The sequence below is a fragment of the Seriola aureovittata genome, chromosome 4 (assembly GCF_021018895.1).
Source record: "Seriola aureovittata isolate HTS-2021-v1 ecotype China chromosome 4, ASM2101889v1, whole genome shotgun sequence".
Taxonomy (NCBI): domain Eukaryota; kingdom Metazoa; phylum Chordata; class Actinopteri; order Carangiformes; family Carangidae; genus Seriola; species Seriola aureovittata.
Window position 1 is genome coordinate 15,369,046 of NC_079367.1, and position 24,560 is coordinate 15,393,605.

At 40.1% G+C, this 24,560-nt stretch overlaps 2 protein-coding genes across 16 annotated transcripts in view; both read right to left on the reverse strand.

The window, feature by feature from the left end:
- Positions 1–20,514, reverse strand: part of limk1a (LIM domain kinase 1a) — a 53,612-nt gene extending 33,098 nt beyond the window's left edge. The window contains exons 1-2 of one of the 2 annotated variants that reach the window (XM_056374586.1): positions 20,179–20,514; positions 17,711–17,810 (exon numbers count right to left, since the gene is read on the reverse strand). In XM_056374586.1, the coding sequence (XP_056230561.1) occupies positions 17,711–17,810; positions 20,179–20,236 (158 nt within the window). In that variant the 5' untranslated portion in view covers positions 20,237–20,514. Of the gene's footprint in view, positions 1–8,857; positions 9,013–17,710; positions 17,811–20,178 lie in introns of those variants that run through there. The other variant, XM_056374587.1, reaches the window with a different exon arrangement.
- A 2,024-nt stretch (positions 20,515–22,538) lies between these two features.
- elna (elastin a) overlaps positions 22,539–24,560 on the reverse strand; it is a 49,504-nt gene continuing 47,482 nt past the window's right edge. For all 14 annotated transcript variants that reach the window (XM_056374149.1, XM_056374160.1, XM_056374158.1 and 11 more), the window contains 2 exons: positions 24,402–24,470; positions 22,539–24,216 (listed from right to left, as the gene is read on the reverse strand). In XM_056374149.1, the coding sequence (XP_056230124.1) occupies positions 24,170–24,216; positions 24,402–24,470 (116 nt within the window). In that variant the 3' untranslated portion in view covers positions 22,539–24,169. The remainder of the gene's footprint in view (positions 24,217–24,401; positions 24,471–24,560) is intronic.

Below are 24,560 nucleotides of genomic sequence, written 5' to 3' on the forward strand. Positions count from 1 at the left end.
GCTCAGTGTGATGTCTTAAAATGTCACATTTTGTTTACCAAAAGTAAAAAAATAAATAATAATAGTGTTTTTATAATGACATAAGATAAAAAAAACACAGCAAATCCTCAAATTTGGGAGGGTTAAACTTAACAATTTGGGGCATTTTGCCACTATTTTTGCTTAAAAACCATTAATAGATTATCAAAATAGTTATTATATTATATTTCTGTCAATCATTCCATCCACTAATTGACAGCTCTAATTTGAAGAAAGCAATATGTGAACTGGATAAAAACACTTGGATTTTACACAGTCTCTGATCTTACAGTGACTTCTTTTAAATTGAGCCCTCGTATGCCTCGCATTAAAATAAAACCAGAATTTAATCTGACTCTCACACAAACCATCCAGTTCTGGTCTGCATCTTATGATATGTATGTGTGTGTGTGTGTGTGTGTGTGTGTGTGTGTGTGTGGTGTGTGTGTGTGTGTGTCGGGTGGGGTGGTGTTGGGTGGAAGGTGGGGGGATGGAGGGTGGGTGGGTCTGTGTGTGTACAAGCTGCCACAGGTCATTAAATGACGCGCAGGCTGACACAGGAGGAGGAAGCAGGAGGAGTCAGAAGGAAACGGTGTGTGTCCTGGTTGTGGAGCAGGATCATTACTAACTGACAGATGCAAAGCTGAAAGATTTACGAGGGGCCACACCTCTCTCTCTCTCTCTCTCTCTCTCTCTCACACACACACCCGCACAGACACACACACATCTGTGTATCTCTTCATTAATTATTTAATCTTCCATCATCTGCGTTCAGCTCAGAAGGACATCATCTCCTTTCCATCAGACAGCAGAAATGCTTTCAGCACTTGATCTCGTGATCAATAAGCCAATACACTGGTCAGCCCAGCCTTCCAGTAAAATCAGAAAAAAATAGACAATAAACGTCAAGTGTAAGGACTCTGATAGTGACAGCAACAAAAGTGTCTACTACATGAAACGGTCAGAGCACTTGGCTGTTGGTGCTGTACTTGCAGGTTAAACTGAAATCCTTGCAGACAAAGAGAAAATACAACCTCTGGGAAAGAGACAGGGGGGTTGTGGGTTAGCAGGATGAACTCACACACACACAGACACACACACACACAGAGACATAGACGAGTTAAAGTCAAGCTGAGGAAATGGCAGACTGTCTGGGGGAGACCCCTCTCTTCCTCCTCCAAGGAGACATAAATAGACCAGGATTCCTTGTCCAGAGCCAATATTTCCATGTGTGATATTTTCCAGAAATCTAAAGGAGGATCAGTATCCTTGTAAACAAAGTGACCAATTAGAAAAACAAAGGTATAACTGCCCTGAGCACATTAATGTGAGGTAGAGAATTTAAATTGAAAAAGGAATTTGATCTTGAAAACAAAGATTTGCTTTTAGATTTAGTGCTTGATGAACTGTTCATAGCAAAATAAAAAACAAATTCAGGACACATTTCAAAACTGCATCAGGTTTTACAGACCCATAAAGATAATTGTAAAATTGTAATTGGAAATAAATGTAGATTACATAAATCTGATATTAGAGGAGGATTGGCAAACTATGTGAAGAGGGAATTTGGTTGAAGAAATTTAATTAATCTCATTTAAAATAAACATGTGTAATCGACAGCATGTTTTGGGAGAATATACCTTTAACCCTCAACTGAGATCCACTACACACAGTGAGAAGTCTGGATCTTGGATTGATAATAGAAGAACTCTGCAGACAAGCTGTAACTAAGAATAAAGAGGAACCTCCCAGGCTTAAACATGGACGGACATATACAGTGTGTAATGGGAAAAAATGACACCCTGAACATTGGATAATATCAAGAACAAAGTGGATAAAGAGTCAATACAGGAAATGTATACTCTACTTGGTTCCCACACTTTGTTGTTGTTTGTCATCCCCTCCCCCTTTCTTTTGCAAAATACTTAATACTTAATTGTTAAAAATAAAGACATTTAAAAGAAAGAGGTTAAATGAGCCGATATAGGAATATTTGCTTTTACACATTAACACTCCCAGCAGACACAATCATCTCATTCCCACATAGCCCTTTCTGTGCCCCCTGCTTTATCAGCCCGCTATGCACCCTGCCTCCTCTCTCTCCATGGCAACGGAAAATGCCACAGCGATGATGTCAGCCTCTCACATAAAGAAGAGGCATTACCTCATCGCCTCCTGCAACCCCCCCCCCACTCTGTAATGGGTGGTTTCAAACTCTGCCAGGAAGGAAATCCCTCAGCCAATCAGGCTGCAATCTGTTCCCCTGACCTTTTCTTTCCTCCTTTTCTCTTTTATTTTACTTTATTGACAAAGCAGAATTTACAATGCAATATAATGCAGATATTTAATAAAAGGAATTAAAGAAATACAGAGTAAAAATGGTGCTTGGGGCTTAGCTCATATAAGACACAGTTTTTCATGTACACATTTTCACGGCATTGCTGTTTTGACTAATGGTGCAGTCACGCCAAAATGTGCATGTTTTCCTATGCTCTCAATGGCTCTCCAATGCCCAGTTTGTTTATATTTTTGTTTTATACCTGCAAGTGACTTAAAACCGGCCCCAGAGAGGGAGACATGCTGTTGAGCTGTAGTGAGTGTACAGACAGTGACAGAAGTTTACAGCAGTAAAATGTTTGATTAAAGGCTGTATAATTTACAACTTTGTGGACTGCTGTTGTTAGCCTGCTAGCAATGCTAGCTCCTGCAGGTTATGTATATACAACCCAACCTGTCCTGCTTTTGATCACACAAGATAAATAGATTTGGTGGATTTTTGGCCTGACTGACCCATAACTTTCAGGGTGTTAGATATATATTAAAGATGGCATTAAATACATTAACATATGTGATACTTAAAAAAAATAAAACAAATGTCATTGTGTCAGTGTGGAGTATTTAAGTGTAGGTGCATTCGCAATACAGGTGAATTAAAGTCTCATCTCTTGGCTGAATAGGAAAGTCATATATTAATTATATGACAGTAAGTGGCCTTCAGAATCAAGTGGACTTACTAACATAATTCTCTCATCAAACCAGTTCTTCTTAAAAAATATCTTGTTCTGAAATGTTATGTTATTTTATAGGAAGTATCGATGTGGTGAGACCAGCAGCATCTACTAAAAGTGATAGCTTCAGCAGGATTTTGTTATAATTACATCTTAATAAAAAAGTTAGACCTCCATCCAATTTAATCCATTCAAATTTAAATGTAGTATTCATAGCCTCAAGCATCAATTCCAAAAATTCCACCTTTACTTGGATTATTCATACCCACATTCTTTTAAATGAGTTGAGTTGTGTTTTTCCATGTAAAATTAGCTACAGATGTGCATCACTCTTTGCAAACATCTGGTGCAAGGCCAGTGTATATGAATCTTGACAGGCCTTCTACTTTAGTGTTTCCCGGACAAGGACTTTTGCAAACACGAGCTCAGCAGTACTGTCACTGGAATTAACCCCTCAAATACTCAGTACAAATGCAGTAGAAGGAAGCAGGTTTTGCATTTTAAACAGTGGAAATAATTGCACCCTCCATAGGCTTGGCTCTGCTGAACAAATGCTTCAGACTGTGGGAGACAACCTCTTTATTTGAGGCTCTGTGGTCTATTCAGCTGGTAAACAGGAGCCCTGGCAGACTGCGAGTAGATGATGTGCACTGCAGCAGTTTCCTTTGTGACCGTTAAGCTGCCCGGACTGACTGACTGTCAGCACAGTCAGTCTGGGGCCTTCGCACTTGTTCCACTGTGGGGGGAAATGATAAAAGGTTTCAGCGAGCTCTGGGAACCATGATGAGAGTTGTTTAGCAGGAATCAGGAGAGACAGCAGAGCTCCATTCATTATCAGCTCTCTTTTACAGTCTGTTTTCAAAACTCTAGGCTTAAACACAAACAGGGGAACACTGACACATGAAGTGAAACTAGTGGCATTTCATTTAGGTGAGCCAGTTCCAGGGCTCTGGCACTGTGTATGTAGGTCACTCACTGACATGGCTAACTGGAACACTTGATGGAACGAAGCCATTGTTAATGTTATCTTTTACACCTTTTCCTGCTTTGACAAGTTAAAATGTCTGCGGGGAAAAGGGTCTATTGACCCTGGTAGTTCTGTTCATTTCAAAAAGACTTTTACATTGTTTCCTTTTAGTTTCTGGCCCTGTTCTTAAAAAGTGGTTTAACTAACTCAGGCTAATATCAGTCTAAAAATATTTATTTTTATTCTCAACAAGCTAAATTAAGGAACTGGACATAGTTTTAGGATTGAGGAAGTTATCTTGAGTAACTGTGTGGTTTTATTTTGAAATAAAGGTAAAATGACTAGAGTGTTGGAACCATGATCAGCATTCATATGATCGGCTGAGTGCTGATCATGTGAGTGCAGGTACATCAACATGCATTAGGGCAATAGATTCATCACTCACTTTATACGTTTTGTTGTACAAATAACATTTTCCCATTTTAGTCTAATGTCTATGCTCAGGCTTTTAACAGTCAAAATGTTTTAATTGTGTTCATGTCTTTTTGGTTGAACTGTTTATTTCTTATTTTACTTAAATTTTATTTTGCATTATCATATCAGGTATCATAGGTTGGTAATTACACCAACCGATCATAGTAATTTTACAATAACGAGCATGTTCTCATCTAAAATCATATTTATATCAACATCCTTTCATTATAAATCTAAGACAAGTCATTTGTATCTGAAAATAAGTTCATATGTGGGATTCAAAACGTCTTGATCCTGCAATGAGCTCCTCTTGTGCTGGTTTAAGGATTGGTGACTTTGCAACAGGTTTAAAATCTATCTGCAGCTGTTGTGACATTGTGTTCACACTGGCTTTTACAAATGAACCAAGAGCTGTAAGCATGAAACTATATGGACTTACAGGTAACTCAATGACTGGACAGTTTCAGTGACATCATGACAGACTGACAGAAAATAAAGTTGCAACCTACTTTTCGGATAATATATATTTTGATGTGTCAAAGGTGAATTAAATAATCACAAAGACTGCATTTTTAAAAATAAAATGATCAAGGTCAAATTTGAAAGTGACAGGACTCACTAAATAGGGGGAGAATAAGGGCGTTAATCTTCCTTTCTTTAATCACATTCAGGGTTTAAGTCTGGACTCTATCTGTTCAAAAAGCGACAAAATGTAATATTCAAAGTGTGATTAAAGTACTGTGGCGAGAGCCAAAGGTTAGGGCTTGGGAATAGGCGATTAATCAAAATGCACCAACACACAGGACGACTCCTTTTTCCCCTCAGCAAATGTTATCATCAGGTATTAACCCCTGCAGCGTCACGTGAGGAGCAGGAGGTCGTGGTGACAGAGGAAAGTGTCACTGAGTGAGTGTGAAAAGAGAATATGAAAAAATGACTTCACTTGAATATCTAACAGCTTCAACATGACATTTAATATCACACATGACACATGAAAATATTTAATGTCGGACTAATGGTGACGTAACAGGCAGAAAATATCTCACAACAGCTGTATTTAAAATAAGAAAACCAAAAACACACCACAAATTAGTGAAGCTCTAAAACAACCTGCTTAAACATTGTTAAATTAAGTTTCATTTCCTGCTAAAATACCACATTCACATCGTACACCTTCCTATTCAAAGACAAAAAGAAGATGCGTACAATAGGACAGTTTCAGGTTTTTAACACCAACTTGGACTATTTGGAAAAATGGATTCATGATGCCAAATAAAATGAAGCTAATATGATGGAAAATCTGGCTTAACCCAAAAAAGGGACGTGTTTACCTGTTTAAACGCAGATCCTCAATAATAGTTTAATGATAGGTTGTCGGAGGGTGTTTTTTTTTTGTTTTTTTTAAGTCCCAAGAAAATAGTTTTGAATTATGAATTAAGAGTTAAAAGAATCAAATCAGGATAAGTTCAATTACAGAACCTGTTTGTTACAGTATTAAACATGATGCAAAATATGAAATGGACATACAATGACACAGGACTCTTAGAACCCTAAACCCAGAATACTAAAAATGGTATTTTGTTTGTCTGTGTAGTAATGAATAATGTTCTGGGCATACTGTGTTAATCAATGAGTTTATGTGTATTTTTGATGTATTCTGAGGTGTGTTGATCAATCAGCCACCAAAGTTAAACGATTATATATTATAAATATTATTATACTATACAAACAATCACTTTGGACAGCATTGTGCCATAAAATCTGAATCTTCTGAGCACAGACACGTCGTCCTTCTGTTACTGACAGTTCATGCCTGATGTGTTTGATCAGATCAGAACCAGTTTAATACATCTGACAGACATTTACAGACACCACCAGCAGCAACTGGTAGGGTGAGCAGATCTCCACACAACATGTCACTAGTAAGTAACTATTAAACACAATGATATACTGAAGTTTAGCTTTACAGAGGGACTGATGTGCCTGCCCTCTAGTTTGGTTCTGGGCTCTGGTTTTAGGTAAAAGTGTTGTAAGCACAAAGTCTGAATAAAGTGTATCATTTCATGTCTCAGTTTAATGGTCGCACTGTAAAAAACAGAATATTGAGTACATTTTCAGAAAATTTGGTACATTATCAATAAATATGTTGGTAAGATTAACTAATGGTACTTATTAATGGTTAATATATTGTTTACGAACATTTTGCGGATCAAGCTATTAATAACTATGACTTTTGGGTTGCCAGGTTGTAGAAAATCCTCGAATCATTAGTGAGACAAGCCACCAAGTCAGCAGCAATAGATAGTGGTGAGCCTTTAATAAAGGTTACCACGATAATCCATCAAGTCTGCAGTTGTACATGTTCATCGGCACATTGTAAATGGATTTTGGTCCAGATGTCCTGTAGTGCTTTGCCTGAAGTGGTCAAACAGTCCAGTGGGGAGGAGGGGTCTCCCTAAAGAGCTCGCTAACAAGACAAGCAAAGTTTCATGCTGGAGGAGGATTTAAAACAACCTGGATACCCAAAAGTTGTTCATATCAATGGATTATAACTGATCTGAAAAGCATAAGTAAATGATTTATTGACCAGTAATAGATCCATTAATTACATCTTCTAAACCCCAAATAAACCCTTTTAAGTCTAAGTCTGCGGACCTATGGTCTAATTTCCTTTCTGTTGACAAATTTACACACATAAAAATAAATAAATACAAATACGCACAATGTTATTTCTGGCTTCTTTGGATTATCAGACTCCTATGAGATGACCAAATGAGTTTTCCCCTTTCACAGCCTGACAGTGCTGGATAACATGCTTATCTGCTTTGCCCCACACACACACACACACACACACACACACACACACACACACACACACACACACACACACACACACACACACACACACACACACACACACACACACACACACACACACACACACACACACACACACACACACACACACACACACACACACACACACACACACACACACACACACACACACACACACACACACAAAATACTCATGGTTTCCTTCTTGAGATACAAAAAACTATCTTAAAACCAAAAATGGCACCAGTATGTACTTGTGGAAACACACCGTTTATTTAAAGCCGATGATGTGAGCAAATGTACGCTGGCTTATATCATATCACGTCCTGTCATGTCAGGACAGGAACATGCAGTGATGACAAAGAGGTCCACGCCATACGGACAATGCCAGTCACATGTGGGACAGCAGGGTTTGATTCACTGTATTTGAAAACAGAGAAGTCACCAACAACTACAGGGGATTTTTGGATCCAGAGAGGCAGAAGTGCGACTGGCACGACAGACTAATGTTTGCAGTAGACGTAGGGAAGTGAGAGACAACTTAAAGAGAAATAAGTAAATCATGTAAACCACATTTCAATAACTACATCCCTCTGTAGGTTTGAAAAAGACAATGAATGTAATTTATGCATTTTAAGCATTGAACGGTGAAGCTGTTTGTTACATTTCTGTCGGTTTGACAGCAGCTGTGTGAAAACATGAAGAAGAACACAGCAGGTCTGACATTCAGCTGAACCACCTGACTGATCATTCAATGTTTATGGTTTTAAACTGAATATATTTAGGCTTTAGACTAACTGTTAGTTTCAACTTCTGTACTAGGAAACAAGTTGAGTTCAAATTTGTTTATATCAAAGTTCTTGAAAGAATTTTGTTTGCTTCACTTTGTTTATTTGACACAAATATTAAAATTGTGCCAAAATTAGTCACTATATCATCTTCATCTGTTCGCTGTTACTCAACTCAACCTCATTTATACACACACACACACAAGTTCCACAGCAGAGCCTCAATGATTAGTTGATTAATCAATTAGTCAGACTGAAAGTCTAACACACACAAAGGTCATGCATATTATAGTGGGTAGATAAGACTTTGGGGTTATGGACTTGCTAGTTGGAGAAAAACAGATGTTTCCTGTCGTCATTTGTGTACAAGGACAATGTGATTTTTTAATATTAAATGGTTTAATGGTTTAATGGTTAATGTTCGATTACTCAATAACTGAAGAAAACCATCTGCAGATTAATCAATAATGACAATAATTGTTAGTTGCAGCCCTATACAGCCAACTGCACAAATGAACACACAGGGTTAATAAGTTAAAACTACACGGATAAGAATGTAAGTGCTCAGAATAATGAAAAGTTTGTACGTCTGCAGTTACGTAATAACACAACAAACCACATCTGACTGAGGAAGAACAAGCGAAGTCCGTGGACATTTGGTTAACATTGTTTTTTCATCATTTTAAGTGTCATACTATGAGGCATGAGCATCAGACCATAAAGTCACTAATCCTCCACCCACAGAAACTCACTGGTCCACTTACTTTCTGTGTTGCAGTCGCTTCTTGCTGCGTTGGGTCATTGTTGACATGTCACCCGTGGGAGCGAGGGTCTTGTTTTGACAGTCAGAAGACAGACTCATGTCAGCAGCTCTGATGTTAAACAGCTCCACCAGCCTCACAGCCGCGCTGTCACAACCATCAATGACACACACACTCTTTCTCTCTCTCTCTCTCTCTCTCTACGCAGCGTCTCTCCCTTCCTCTACTTCCTCTCTCAGTGTAGCTCTACCGAGGGGGTCACGCTTCGCCTTTTGACTATTTCCTGTCGTCTGCCCGCCCTGTGGGAGCAGACATGACCCTGTGACATCACATGAAGACTCTGTATAGACCCGGCCTTGTAATATGAACCTGCCCATTTCCTGCACTATCCAATATGGTTAAAGATTCTGGGAGGACAAATCAAATTTCCCTAATATCCATCATCTATTAAACCCTTCCACCTCCTCTTCAAATAATTTGATTCACCAACCTACGCGTGTGAGCCCTCGGGTGCTCTGTTTTCTAAAGGGATGAGGGAGAGGTGAAGCGTAACCTCACTCACAGATGCTCTGAGAAGTCGCATTCAGGCTGTAACCTCTGCAGTAACAGTCTGTTCAAGCAGCCTCACACAAATCAGCTGAGTCACATGTCGTCTACTCTTCTGTCAGTATCATCGACTCACTGTTGAGAGCGATCCAAACATCTTCAGACATCTCGACAGAGAAACACTTCGGAGCTTTATGGATACATCGGACACATGTTGGTATCAGTGTGTGTCATCAAATGAGAAAAAAGAAATCACAGTAAAGAAATCTCATATTTCGGTTTGATTTAGTTTAGAAACATTTCGTTGTGGAGAGCACTTCAGCTGTAAATTGTTCCCATCAGCAACTGTCATAGTCACAATATCTAAAATGTTCGTATGGATACCAAATATCTGTGTCAGATCAGCCTCCTTTCATTCTGCCTTTTTATTACATGAGTTACAGTGAAAAAGTCAGCAAATGATGGAGGCTGAATCCAACATGTATGTCTGAACCACATGTCACCATAGCAACAATCTCTATAGATCAATATAGACATTCATACAGTACTGCAGCATTAGGCTGCACAAACAGTTATCTGACTACTTTTTAAGACTTGGACATGTTCACAGTTAAAATGAGACTGAGCAATGAAGCATGTGAGAAGCAGATTATTTTTCTTTCAATCAACTAATCGATTGATCAACTGAAGTCAAACTAACCAGCTTTGTTTGTTTATCCTTTCTTTCTTTCCTTTATTTATAAACCTCAGAGCCAATTAACATCCATAATAGCTTGTTTTCCTTGAGGATTCTTCCCTGTTTTCAATTATCTCCTCATTAACGTTCCTGAACCATCGACACTGTAACAGTTCAGTGTCGAGGCTGCGCCTTAAGATTTATTTTCTAACTCAGCTCAGTAAATAATCCGAGACGTATGGCTTCATGAATCATCTTCGTCTGCCTCCACTGTGTCCTGCAGCTTCTGTTACCAGGCAGAGTTCATCTGCAGGTAGAAACAGCTGAGTCACTGCAGCTCTTTATGTTGGCTGTTACTGAGCAGTAAGACAGGCTGGAAGGCCAAATGTGGTGTAGGCGATATTTCACCAATAAATGATCACCTCCTACATCTGCATCGTGATTTATTGTTGTTGTTCACTATTTTTTTTGCTTCCTTCAACCTCTTGTTTTGACTTGTCAGACTTACAAAATGCTCAATCATTAAACCAAATCAATAATCAGAAGCAATTCCTCCTAAGACAGTGGCAGTAATGTTGCTCCTGCAGATGTGAGTGCGGGTGTAGAGGAACACATGCAGACCGATGTGTCTTTGTACAGCACAATAAGACAGTAGGGGAGCTGCAGGCTTTGTGTCAGCTCGTCCTTGGCAAAGGGCGATCTTTCACTCACTCACACAGTTTTTCATAACAGCAATGTGTATGTGTCCATGCAGATGTGTACGGACAATTGTTAATACATCACAAACATTAGAAAACGCTGTCAGTTCATGATCTGAAATCTCACTTTTGATTCTACACGTCATCAGCAGACGCAGACTGGATGAAAAAAAAAAGAAAAAAAGAGCTTGTTAGCTAAAGTGCTAACGAAGCACAAGCCTTTGTAGTCTTTTGGGACAACTGCTGGGGCAGGGGCTGTCAAGCAGAAATAGTTTCATTGGGAACAGGACAGTGCTGCACTGTACTGCAGAGAGACTGCAGCACAGGTCCAGCCATCAGCTGGAGTACAGATATATAGATGTTGAAATGATGTTGATTTTCAGTATTGCTTTATCCAGTTTCATGCACATTCCCAAAGCTGGAGAATTATTTTGAATGACTGTAAGCTGGTGATTCAGACTATTTTACAGAATTTAAATAATGACTGAAGATAAGAGGACACACTGAAATGCAAATTCCATACGGTGAATAAAAACCATGAAACCGAAATTCTAACAAGCCTAACATTATAAATCCTCTTATTCCTCATTCCCAGGAGGCAATCAAGGTTGGGCCGGACTCCAGAGTCCTGTTATAATGATGCTACACACCTCCCCACTACACAGGTGTCGTCTTCTGTCTAATGTCAAGAGCTGCTTTAACCTAATCCCCTCAAAACCCCAGTGAAGGCAATAAAATTCACCCAGGGGCTCCTTGCTGAGAGCTCTCACTGAGAAGCTCTAGAGAGTCTTTAGTCTGAGTCCTCGTGGCCTTTTCAGAAACAATGAATAAATGAATAACGAAAAATAATGAGACACTACATTTGACAACATGAGGGCGCCACAGACCGATGACACAAGGTGACTGCGTGTTCTACGGTTTTTTGTCTATTTACATCGTAGCGCTACGATTCACCACACATTCATTGCACAATTTGACACAACTCAAACCGACATCGTACAGTCTGACAGAGGACACTTCAAAACCATTACGTTGCCCAAACTTTCACATTTTTATTGTTGGGATTTTTTCATGGCAAAATTTTCTGGTCATGTTTAGTCCTCACTGTTATTATAAACAATTTGCAGTGCTATAGGAAGTTATTGCAGATAATTGTTTTTCACCAAGAAAGAAATTCCTCAACAGCAACAAATGTGACAAGATGTCAACTCGGTTCAAGTTTTATTAGTGTGAAACTACAAAGATGTGTTCATGGAAAAATGTGGGAGATTACTGCATTCCAAACCTGAAGCCAATACTGTAACATGCAACATTTTTCTCACATAGCTCTCTGAGAGCACAAGTGCATACACAAGTCGGAATGAAGGAAAAGTAAGTCCCAAAGTTTAGTCCAAAGTGATTCATCAGATCAATGAAAACCATGCTGGTAGTTTCCTTGTCATTCATGACAATGAATGTCACGAAGAGAGCTGAGTCTCTGTTTTTCAGTCTGTGCAGTTGAGCTTTGGGACAAACAGAAGTCAGTAAAAAAAGTCACAGTGAGAACAGTTCACAGTGAGAGCACGGCTGTATTTTCCCATGAAACCTTCAGCACAGCGAGCCGCTGCTATTTTCTGAGTAGCACCGAAGGGACTCCCTACGGTCTCCAAATAACACTCTGGCACTTTCATTTTGCATTCCCCCTCTTCTCTTTTCTTCCCATCTCCACTTCCTTTTCACTGAAGTAATGCTCCATCACAGCACCGGGCACTGCAGTTGGACATTTTCTGTTTGGATGTAAGCTCCATTCCCCAGTCCCACGAGTCAATTTTCCACGGAGGTCTTGTCTGACTAGCGAAAACCATCTTAAATCCTCCTTTTACATGGCAATCCTGCCCCTCCTCAGGATTTGGATGTAGGTCAGAAAAAGATTCCCTCTAATATCCTCACATGGTTTTCTCCATGCGGAAACATCACAATGATTCTAGGAGGGTGCAACACTTTCTTGGGAGACTTTAACTCTTTTTAAAGACTTAGTAACTCACATGAATTTACTTGTGTCAATTCAACATTTCTGATATGTGCTGTGTGGCTACATTGATGAATTATGAGAAAATAGACCCCTGGGCACAGACAGGTAAAAAGTCCCCCATCACTCTAATACAGGACCCATTGCCTCTACTTGGGATCATTTTGGTATTTCGTGTCTCGTGTTGTTTCACGTCTTTGTAGTATTTTGCCCTTCTTTGGGGTCAGTTTGCATCTCTTTGTAGTCATCATGTTGTATCTTTTAACTGTGCTCTATGGCTTTCAAACAGAAATATTAGCTGTCAGGCCATATAGAGGCTCTGGCCAAGGGGCTCTCTTAAATCTCAGGCCAGCAGGCCTGTTCGTTAATCCATTACTGCACAGACATCCCACTTAATGATAGTACACTTAGAAAGAAATGCAAAGTGTTGCTTTTATTTCCAGCTACAGCACAAAGTGCATGAATATGCAAATAAACAAAAGGTGTTAAATAAGTTCACACACATAAATAGCCTGAAAAAGAGAAATGCAAAAATGTCAACACTTAAAGAAATCCTTCATTCGTGCTGAGGCAGCCAGATGTAACACACGCACGCACGCACGCACACACGCACAGGACTTTGTCCTGTGCCGAGATACCCTCCTCAGATTTCCCATTCAGACATCATTCATGACACTGAGTTTTCCACACAGTGACAGCCAAGCAAAGAAGGAGCGACGATGGATGATGCAGCTGGACTCAAGGAAGGGCAGCAAGAGGAAACCGATCAGGCAGCAAAACATCAGTTTTTCAGAATAAAATTGTAACTGCTGCATTTTATAGACTTTGAAAAGAGTTACATAAAAATGTGTCAATGTGCCCAGTTCAGTTAAATGTGGCTCTTTTTATCAGCTTTTTTTCCACAGGAAATTTCCCTTGAGGGAAATAAAAACTCACTCAGGTGAGATGAAGCCACAGTGCTCGTGCTAAGTTACCATGTTTCACATTCAGCCTTTAAGTTCAATTTCATGCTTGTGAACTTACAAACTAAAAACAACAAAGCTGCTAACAACATCAGGCACAATAAGCATACAGTTGGATGTTTGTAAAATATAACTGACTAAGCTGTGGTGAGCTGATGTTGGCCAATGTACCAACAACAAATATTAGCTCATGTGGCTAACGTTAGCTAGAATATAGGTCATTCACCTGTCAAACAAATGAAGGTTAAACCAACTCTGTAGCAGTATTACCGACTAATTTTTTTAGTCTGAAGCTCAAGCGTTCACTAATCCATCGAACCCATGCCAACAAGAACTCCTTGTATGAAGCTTTTTGTTCCTCCAGATGAAATCTCCTGTCGCTGATGTCGCTTGAGTGAGCGGTGGTTGTGTCTGGAGACCACAAGTTTGAAAATATGTGTGAAGTCAGAAATAACTGAAGTCAGCGCACTCCTCATCTCTACTATCTCAACACGCCTGAATCTCCAACGGTCAGGCGTACTGTCATTATTACTACGACCACTAGAGGTCACCTAACAATAAAATCTAATCACGGGTTGTAATAAGCTGCTGGCGCAGACGACCTGTGGGGTCGTTTCTTCCAGGACAGTCTCTTACCGTGTAATGACAGAGTCTGTGTAACATTTTAAACTGTAAAAGACTGGCCGGTGAACTGATGTCTGACATGTTGTTGTTTGATATATGTTGTTTTTATATCTATTTTATGTATCTTTTTAATATGTGTTATTTATTAATCTGACTGATGAACATCTGATCAATATGTGGTTTTTAGACATCCTGCCAGAGGACTTGTTTTTTATATGGTCTAACTGCCAACTGCCACTACCCCCCACCCTTCATCCCGCTTGCAAACAATGACAAGCTAAATGTTTCAGCAGAACTCCTCGATGAAAAGGTTGTTAGATCTCCCGCTTGTCAGAAGCGAGATTAACTCGATGAAGGATGAGAGCGACAGAGCAGAGGAGAGGAAGAGGTGGAGATATTACATAAGATCACCAGGAACAAAAAAAGCTGCTGCAACATCAACAACTGAGTCCTATTAAAAATATACACAGCAGCCCTTTGGCAACTGCCCCACTTTCAAAGTAAATAAGTTCTCCTGTCTCAGCTTAATGTGATTATTAGTGCTAACGAGAGTTACGAAGCATAGATCCTGCTGATTGTTTTGCTGCAGTATCATGGCATCATCGAAAGACAACAACACTCAGTGTGTGTGTAAATAAATAAAACAAACAAACAAACAAACAAGCCCAAAACAAATCAATCAATCAATTTCTGTCAAAGGTTACTTATTGCATTTCAGTTAAAGGAAGGCTACATACAGGTAATAATAAATATTAGTTTTCCACTTAATAAAAAGGGAAATTCCCTCATAAAAACAGTTTGTTTGATTGTTTTTACTCACTGTCTAAGAGTCTTAAATTTCATATATATAGAACTTCCTTCCTTCCCAGCTTGACAGAAACCCTCCGTGGAAGTCTCAAATTGCATTTTGTTGTGCTTAAAGGATCGATAGCCATTAGTGCATCTCAAACATCTGTGAATCTCTGGTTATTCATATGCTCATATACATTGTGTTATACGAACTGAGGTGACTGTATTGATCTGAAGATTCAGTGACGCCTGAACTTCCAGACTTTCTTTTAAAAGGTCCGCATCAGGAAAACATGAAGCAAAGTTTTAAGTTTTTTAATTTAGTTTAAATGCATTGTAACCTGCTATCTCATACTGCTTGTACAGTAATGCATAATGATTAAATAATTAAATCAAAAAATGAATGATCTCCGTCCAGTCCGGGCTCCTGAATTTGATCCTGTTTTTTTGTCCACTGAGGTCAGATCAGTTCAATAGAGAGAGACGGGCACTCATCATTAAAAACCAAGATATGGTTAAAATTAAAATATGTGGGTAGATTTATTTCACACAGAGACACATGCAATCTCACTACCTGCACACGCACAACACGCTGCAGGATAATTTGCCAGAATCCAACTGAGAAGAAAAAGAAGACATTTTGCGCACAGTCTCAATATTCATATTCGATTCATATCAGTCTATTATACTGCCTCGGTTTTCATGTGTCGGGGGTGTACGGCACTCAGTCTTCCAAACGTGGCACCTCATGTAGAGAGTAACCTGCCTGAGACTGAAACACAAACCTGCCTATTCTTCTTTCCAAACAAAACCTTGGGAAAATAAAACCAAACACACAGACCGCAGTGGAAATGTTAATCACGGTGTCAGCTACAGGTCTGATGCCAGAGCTCAACGTGATAAGAAGAAGCTTCATTGAAGTAACTAAAGCTCATTTTGATTGTTATATTCCACTGAAACAGAGCAGTCTGCAGTTCTGGGTTAAAACCTTTCCAAAGGAAAAACAGCAATTTTTCTGAAGCTATTTTGAATTCAAGGTAATTGCTCAATAACACATTTAAAAACCTTGGTTAGCATAGTGTGGCGGACACTTTGGTCATCTCTGGGACTATATAAGTTTTCAAGAAAAAAAAAAAAAAGATATATTACAGGTTTGGGTTAGGGTTAGGTGAGGTGTGAAAGACGCTCACTGATGATGTCAGGGATTTTGTTGCTGTGTTGACTTTTTGATGAAAGTGAAAATCTTGTTATGCCTCCACGCCGGCGACAGCCAGGGCTGGAGGCATTATTACAGTGCTTCCATACAGCAAAAAGCAGTATGTAAGTATATAAGATACCGAAGAAGAGCAAAGTTGACTGTGAACCAGTCAGAACCTGCTCAGAACCACTGCTGTGTTTCTGCTTCGGAACATCTGCTTCTTCTTTCTCAGCATCTGTAATACCTGTGCCAGTTGCTTCGACCTGAAGGCTCGATGATGTTGTAATGTTTGCAGGTGATAAAGATGAGTCACATGAGTTAGGTAACGCATGTTTACAAATTTGACTAAACGAATCTCTTGCCTGAGTGATATCATGTCGCATTCTGTAGGCCAGAAATCAGTCTCATCAAAGACTGAATTTTAACAATACAGCTGTAACACCACCACCCTGCTCAATGACAAGAGACCCCACAGAAAAATCACAAGCTACACCTGAGGCCACCAAAGACAATAAAAAGAGACAAAAAAACCAAAGACTTTTCTCACAACAAGGAAAAGAAAAGGTGACTGAAGAAGAAGAGTTTCAAGACCAAGGTGCAAATATGTGCATTAATATGCTCACACGTACATTCACAGACAGTTTAACTCTGACATTTTGCCAATAGCACACGCAGGTAGAAACAAGCCTGATGTCATGCAGAGGGGAAATAGGACTGGATACAGCAGTGGTAAAATGTGATATCAACAGTCTCCACATTCATTAAGAATACAGGTTTAACAAAGACTTTCCATATTGATTAATATGCTGATTATTTTCTCTGTTAATTCACTAATTGTTCCAGCTCTATACTCCTCCATTCACTCATCCATTCTTTGGAGCAGCTATAATCGATGCTTTTATGATAACAGTTTATCAAATGACAATGTGAACCCAGTTGCCCGTAGAGATGAACCAGCAGAGAATTATCACCTGAAGCTGCTGCACCCCTCGGCTTTACAGAACTTTATAGTGAGTTTTTGCTCATTGTTTTGCTGCCTGCTCTGTAAACCAACTGTCTGGGTTCACTCATCGCTCTTGTAGCAGCTGCTTTCAGATTTAAAAGAACCTTTAAAAACCCAACGAACACTAGCTGCTCAGTAACAAATATCGAAACTAGCCGGTGAACGTAGTGGAGCATTTAGCAGCTAAAGAGCCAGATATTTCCCTGAGGAGCTGGTGGAGACCAAAAACAGAGCTGACAGAGAGTGAGCATTGGACTTAAATTCACCAGGTGGACAGTGACACAGTGAACACATAAATCTCCATGCTAACATGCTGGGGATGGACGTCCATTGAGTTTGTGTTGAACAGTACCTGAAGCAGACGGTGTGCCAGTCAGTGTTGAGGGCCTGCAGGTACTGCTCATCGTAGATCCTCTGTTTGCATCCCGCACAGACGGGCAAACTTCCTCCAGCTGCAACAACAGCAACACAACAGGTCAAAGGTCATCCTGTACGTACACAACGACTCATGTTCAGGTTTTACAGCTCAATACTGTAAGCATAAAATCAGTTACTGCTCTTATGATGAGAATAATTGCTGATGTGTGTTTGCATGTGGCCGTTCTCTCTGTCCTCATCTCGCCTTCAATGCAAATCACCACCGCTGGTTAATAATCCGACTGAAGCTCAAAGAGGAGCAGATATCAAACACACAACACAGTGTCTCTGACAATCCTTCATCATTACTGAGAAAATGAAACAGTGAACTGTTCCTCGTCTGTTGATGGCTGACAGGCAGCTTTGAGAGCATTACCCAACAAGGGTGAAACTGAACTGCTGCATCTCACTGATTAATGGAAAGTCATCAGTGGTTGAGATCGAATCATAATATTTAGTGAAATAAGGGAAACAAAACTTCAGCTAACAGCAACAATAAACCAACACCAATAAATTTAACTTGCACACTCCACACTTTTCTTAAAACTTTCATATTCAACAATTAAGATCCAAAGTGCCAACAACACAAACGTTGGATGAACCGAGGTAAAAATACAAAGATTCTAACTTCTTGTGGAAAAAAATATAGACCTTGTTTTATACGTTTCTCCGTCAACTTGAACACATTCTGATAAGAACTGTTTCCATGAGAGGACCGTCATTAGCTGCAGCCCACAAATCCCTCCTCCCATTCTCTAATGAGGAAAATGTTAATTATGATTAGAGTTTCAGGAAAAAGCAATTTGGCGGAGATGATACAATTTTCTCTGTAATGCATCAAAAAGAGAAAGCAGCGGAGAGTTTCATCAGAAAAGATGAGGTGGCAGCAGCAAACAGAAAACATTAGATTACATACAGCTGATATTGCTGTTCATTTGCCTATAAGAGTTTGAAAAATGTGTTGGCATAGGTTTTGTGTGGTCGGCTCATTCCTGTCATCCAGCGAACGACTCTCTTCTGTATAGTAGATTTGTTGATCAGATCGGCTGAGAGGCAGGTCTAATTCGTGCCAATGCCTCATTTCACCTCATCTCTTTATCAGTTAATATTTTTCCATCTCATCTCTGGAGCTTTTCTCTCCCTGACAGCTGTGTCCTCTTAACCTCTGCTGTCTGCAAAGGTCTCACAGTCATAAATACCTCAGTAAAGGTAAACAATACACCTGCATTATACAGTATCACCAGCTCACACAAACGCAGTCCCTTGAAGCACTTCTTCCTTCACATGAGCTACAGTAAACTCACTGTATCGCAAAGTGAGTCATCACATAAAAGGTCTATTGTTAAGTTCAGTGAACCTGACTGGCAGCTACAGTACAGTCACAGTGTGAAGCTCTCATGCACGGCACTCCAAACTTACACAACATCCCATCTTAAGGCAGAAATTAAGCAAAATATCAATGATGAGGCAAAGTGTCTTTGATCAACGCCTCTTCTTGAGCAGTTCCCAGGTTTTTTTCCCCTTTGTTCTATGAGAAAAAATTGTTAGTAATTTAAAAAGTTAAAGATTAAAGGGAAGTATTTGCATTCATATTATATATTCTTTGGCTTTCCTCTTCTGTAAATCATCTGGCAACCCTTCAAATTTATCTCCATGTACAGAAGAGTCCCATCCCTTCTGATGGGAATCACTGTTCTAAAGTAATTAAAGTAAGAATCACTGTTCTCCATTTAATAATCTTAACAAATTACAATAAGGTGAAATAAAAAATGTCATCATGTTTTGATTTTCGCTATTAAATATCTACCTGTCACACACCAGGAGGTTCTGGGCAGTTTTTAGTCTTTGAACAATTAAATGAGATGCTCCACATTAGGAAAAAGTCCCTAATATGTTGATTATTTAATTTCAACTTTGTAAGACCTTTATGTTTTGTTAGACAATACTATAACTTTAAGCTGCTCCTGTGTTGTAATTTTTGCATTAATCACCCCAAAAAGTCCTCATTTCATTTCATTAATGTGACAACCTGTTCATCAGCTGAATATTTTTAGCTGTCTTATAAGACTGCTTGCAAATAAAGAGTGTGCGTGGCCTGAGGGTGAACACTGCATACAAACATGATGGGTGCATCCACTCGGAGAGAAAACATGGCAGCACAATAAGGACATAGCAGCCTGACGCTCCCTGCAGATACACCAGTGCTACACCCTCATCTGTTTCTCGCCGACAACAAACGACACTCAAAGTGAGGAAAATAGTACAAAGCATTTTTTGTTTGCTGCCAGTTTCGGTGGAGCATCATCTGTGTTTTGAGCAGCAGAAGATGCGTTGCTGTGTCCGCACCTCCCGCCCCGCGGCCGCACGCACCGAGAGGCTGTAAACATCCCCGCGGCTTCTCACCTTCCTCCTCTCCCATGCGTTCGTCCTTCCACGTGCAGCAGAGCAGCATCAACCTCATTCACTCTCCGGGAGAGAGCCAGCCACCTCTGGTCGTCAGATAACCGGTGTCCGACCACCACCGCAGCCCGCCCGCCCGCCGGTCTTGTTGCTGTGCGTTGGTTTCTCCCTGCGGCGGCCCACACAGCTTCCTCTTGCCTGCTGCCTGCACGTTTCTGCGGCGCTTCATTCAAGAGCGCTACTGACCAATGAAGTTGCTAAGCCGGGAAGAGGAAGACACACACCGACCAACCAGCGACACTCCCTGGATAATTATGCATCTTGTGTGGAGGGGGAGGAGGAGGAATCAGGAGGAAGATAGTGCAGTGCAGTAAACTCTGATGTGGGGTTGATAATGAAGAAAAGGCTAAATTATACTGACAGTCACTTATTACAGCTGAGTCTCTTAGTCTTTTGCAACATTTTAAAAACGTTTTCAATTTAAAGAACACGGACACACTGAAGTGTCAGTTGAAAAACTGAAAGGGTTTGAAGTGTTAGTGAAAGTGGGAAGTGCTGAAAGCAGCTGGAGTGTTAGTTGAAGTGTAGTCACTGAAAACATGAACTCTCATTAAAAGGTAGGAGGTAAATGAGGGTCAAATGTCAGTTGGAGTGTAAGAGCTGAAAGCAGTTGAAGTGTCAGAGTATGGTCAGTTGACATGAAACCAAGTTAGTTGATTTGTGCTTCTATCTCAATCACTTCTTCTCTTCTACTGAAGTTAGCCTGCTAACCAGCCTGCTCTGGTCCAGTCGGACTGTTTTGCCACTTTCCGATACTGAGTCACTGTAGCAACCTCTGGTAAAACCAAGGATAGCTGAAGCTCTTGCCAAGACTGATAAGTAAATGGCTGTTAATGCTAATGCTGGCTATGTAACAATGTCAAAACTTACAAATAGCTCCTATAAACTTCTCTAAGCATCTTTTTCTCTCAGTTTTAGGCCCCATCCAAAAGGCAAAAACAGCCTTTCTGTCCCAGAAAACAGAGCTTTTTCAAAATGACCTCCAGGGTGTGTAAAGTGAGTGTACAGGGGAAACAGACCTATGCTAGCCCAGTGAAGTTCAGGGCCTGTGTGCTTGAAAAATTAAGTTTTAGTCATCTCTAACTTTCACTATGATTGTCCATTTTAAATGCCAATACAGCCAAATACCCAGCAGACCTGTTGTCATTATCCTGGATTCATGCTGATTTTATCAGACACAGCCCAACCATGAGATAATGATTTGGTCAGCTGGACTGTCTGTCCCACTCCGCACCAGATGTTGGCTGTGATGTGGCTTTGTTGTTTGCTGAGTGAAATAGGGTGACGAAGAGATTTGTGATGCAGACACAAATCAAAACTTAAGTAACTGAAATGTCAGATGATGTGCAGGTGGTAAAAGTAGTACAGTTCAAGTGCATGCACTGTAAGCAGTTGAAGTGTCACTTGATGTGTAAAGACTAACAGCAGTTAAATTTAAAAAAGTCTTTTAGTAACTGCAAATTAGGCCAACTGAAGATGCAATAATGCTGAATTTGTCCACAAGCCAACATAAAATTCAATTTTTACTGGAGACTAAAGTTTCTCATATTGAATGAATCTTGAATAAATACATTGGATTTAAATGGAACATTTTCCCCCAACAAAATTACCTTGGAAATCAACAACTACATTTAAATCTAACACACCTCAAAAAGTCCCAAAACTTTGTCTCCATTTTCCCTGATTTGGCCCCAAGTTACTTTCTAGTGCCTTTGGTATGACTGAGTTAAAATATTCCTGTGATACAGGGGTTTGTAGATTAGTTTTGTAGCATCGTCCTGCAGCTCTATAGTGACACTGGCATTCCTGAAGCGGGACCTATGAGCGGGACATTATAAGAGTGAAACTTCTGCTGATGGAACAACAGTGTAAGCTACTTTTACAGGATGTGGATCACGGGTCACTGGTTCTCCCAGGAGATCTCCAGAGAACAGCAGCATGAGTTCATTATTTCCAGCTGGCACAACAAGAACAGAGTTTATAGACACTGTACTGAGACACTGGCAAAATGTCCACTCCTCATCTAGGGTTTGTTTTCATCACAAGGAAAAAGTCAGATTTAGAAAATCTGATGGATCCTGATTCATTTTGCCCAGTGGGAGAGACTGGAAAGAAGAAGATGTCTCAGAGGTCCAGAACAGGCTGGACCTGAAGCCAGGATATTATTGTTATGTGGTAGGTGGTTTACGGCAAACTGATCCACCAGCAGGCCAGGTGGTTTTGATCAACTCTCAGGTCAAGCTGCTGCTGCTGCTTTGTAACGCATTAAGATAGAGAGAAAAAAAAACAATCAGAAGACAGAAGATCTTTAAACACATTTTATTTTGTTATCTAATGAAGCAAATAAAATGCCGGGATATCTAGGAACAAATCACGTGTGTCATGGAAATATAAAAAGTGCAAAACCACACTGTTCCTCCTTATAAAAACAGTTTTAAATAAAGATGAAGAGTATCCCACGGCACATAAGACAAGGTCTGACCTAGTGAGGCTCAAAGACAGTTGTTACACAGCACCGAGTGAAGGAACTGAAGCTGGCTAGCATCAAATTAGTACAAAATACAGTACACAATTACAGAAAGAGATGGGGTCACTTGGCAACAGCGCTCATGAACCTTTGGTCAGTAAAGCCTTTTTAAAAGCAGCTCAAGTAAATGAAGAACAATGGGAGCATGTGCCTCACATAAACTCATACTGCAGGCTCTTCCATTGAACAAAGTCTTACTCTGTGTTACAATTCTTAACAGTGAATAAATGCAAAAGCAAAGGATTGTTCTTGTTTTATGTTCACACATTCCTGATAACAATAAAGCTATGAGTCAAAGCATGGTGCAAAAAATCTTGGATAATCATGTAATGACATAAATGTAAATAATTGCTGCGATGAGACTAAACATTTGAAGCAGACTAAAGCGCTCTATCCCAGACTTTAGGACAGGGACACATAATTAAACATTCATACATACATAATGTACATGCCAGAGTAGGATCTGAATGATGTTTTATTCTACTTGGAACTAAAAGGAAACACTGCTTTCTTGTGGTTTTTAAACACTAAGGAATGAAACATTTTTTTTGATTGTCTTCAGCATACTGTCCCTCAGAGCAGGAGCTGCTCTTCATACATCACAAGTTTGGCAGGATAAAAAATGCTGAGGAGACTGAACTGCATAGCAACAAGAATCAGCAAAGTTACTAAGAGCAGATGGGTTGGCCGGAGCCCCGATTCCTGCTGCTTTATACCCAACAGGCCTAAAAATAGCAGCTAAGAAGACAGGGAGCCAAAAACGATGCTGAGATTGGCTAGATTTCATCAGTTTTTGGACAAGCCTGGACAAACCCTGCCCCTCTGACATGTCAGAGAAGAGATCTGCGCAGCGAGGTGTGACAGTGTGGGCTGTAATGCTAAGGACAGATCACCTCGCTTTAGGATTCAAACCGAAAGGGAAATCATTCATTAGGTCACAACGGCAGCCAATGGTTCAGACAGTCTTTCGCACAACAGTACAACCATATGCCAAAACAACACACATACACACATACACACAGCACGCACGCACGCACACACACACACGCACACACACACGCACACACACACACACGCACACACACGCGCACACACACACACTGCAATATATGCTGACACAAACAAACACTTTGTGTTTTAACTAGGCTGGTGCAGTATGGGGAGTCAAAGCAAATTAACTTGACCACGTTAATGACTAAAGGCACTATCAGTAACATACGTCACATCAGAACGTGTACAAAACTCTGGGTCGGTGGGTTCGTATAAAAACAGATGTTAAAGTCAAGTCAGTAAAAAAACATCTTTGCACATTGTCTAATGTTGGTTTGTTTGCATATAAAATGTACATTCTCCATCATGCAGTAGCACCATAGTTTCTTGAGGTCACACTGGATCTCAAGAGATCCTCTACTTCCTCCTCCCGCAGTATTTGCCCTGGCATCCTGCGGCTCCACCTGCAGCAAAGATCACCAGAATTACAGTTTAGTCTTTGCTCAGCATCAGCTGGTTCACACATGTGCCGAATACTGTTTGTTAGCATTGACACTGCCGCACCTTTACACAACAACTGCTTGGATTTTTCTGATTCATCTATAAATAATCTGTATACATAAAAACATAAAGTCTGAAAGTCTTTTACCTCTGTAGACCCCTCCTCCTCCTGCGCCACCGAGGAAGCCCTGCAGTGGACCATACTTGGCTGCTTTGGCTGCAAAAGAACAGAAACAAAATTAGCTATTTACTTACTTACCAAAAATGCTCCTCTGGCGAACAAATGTTTAATGAGTCTACGACTTTT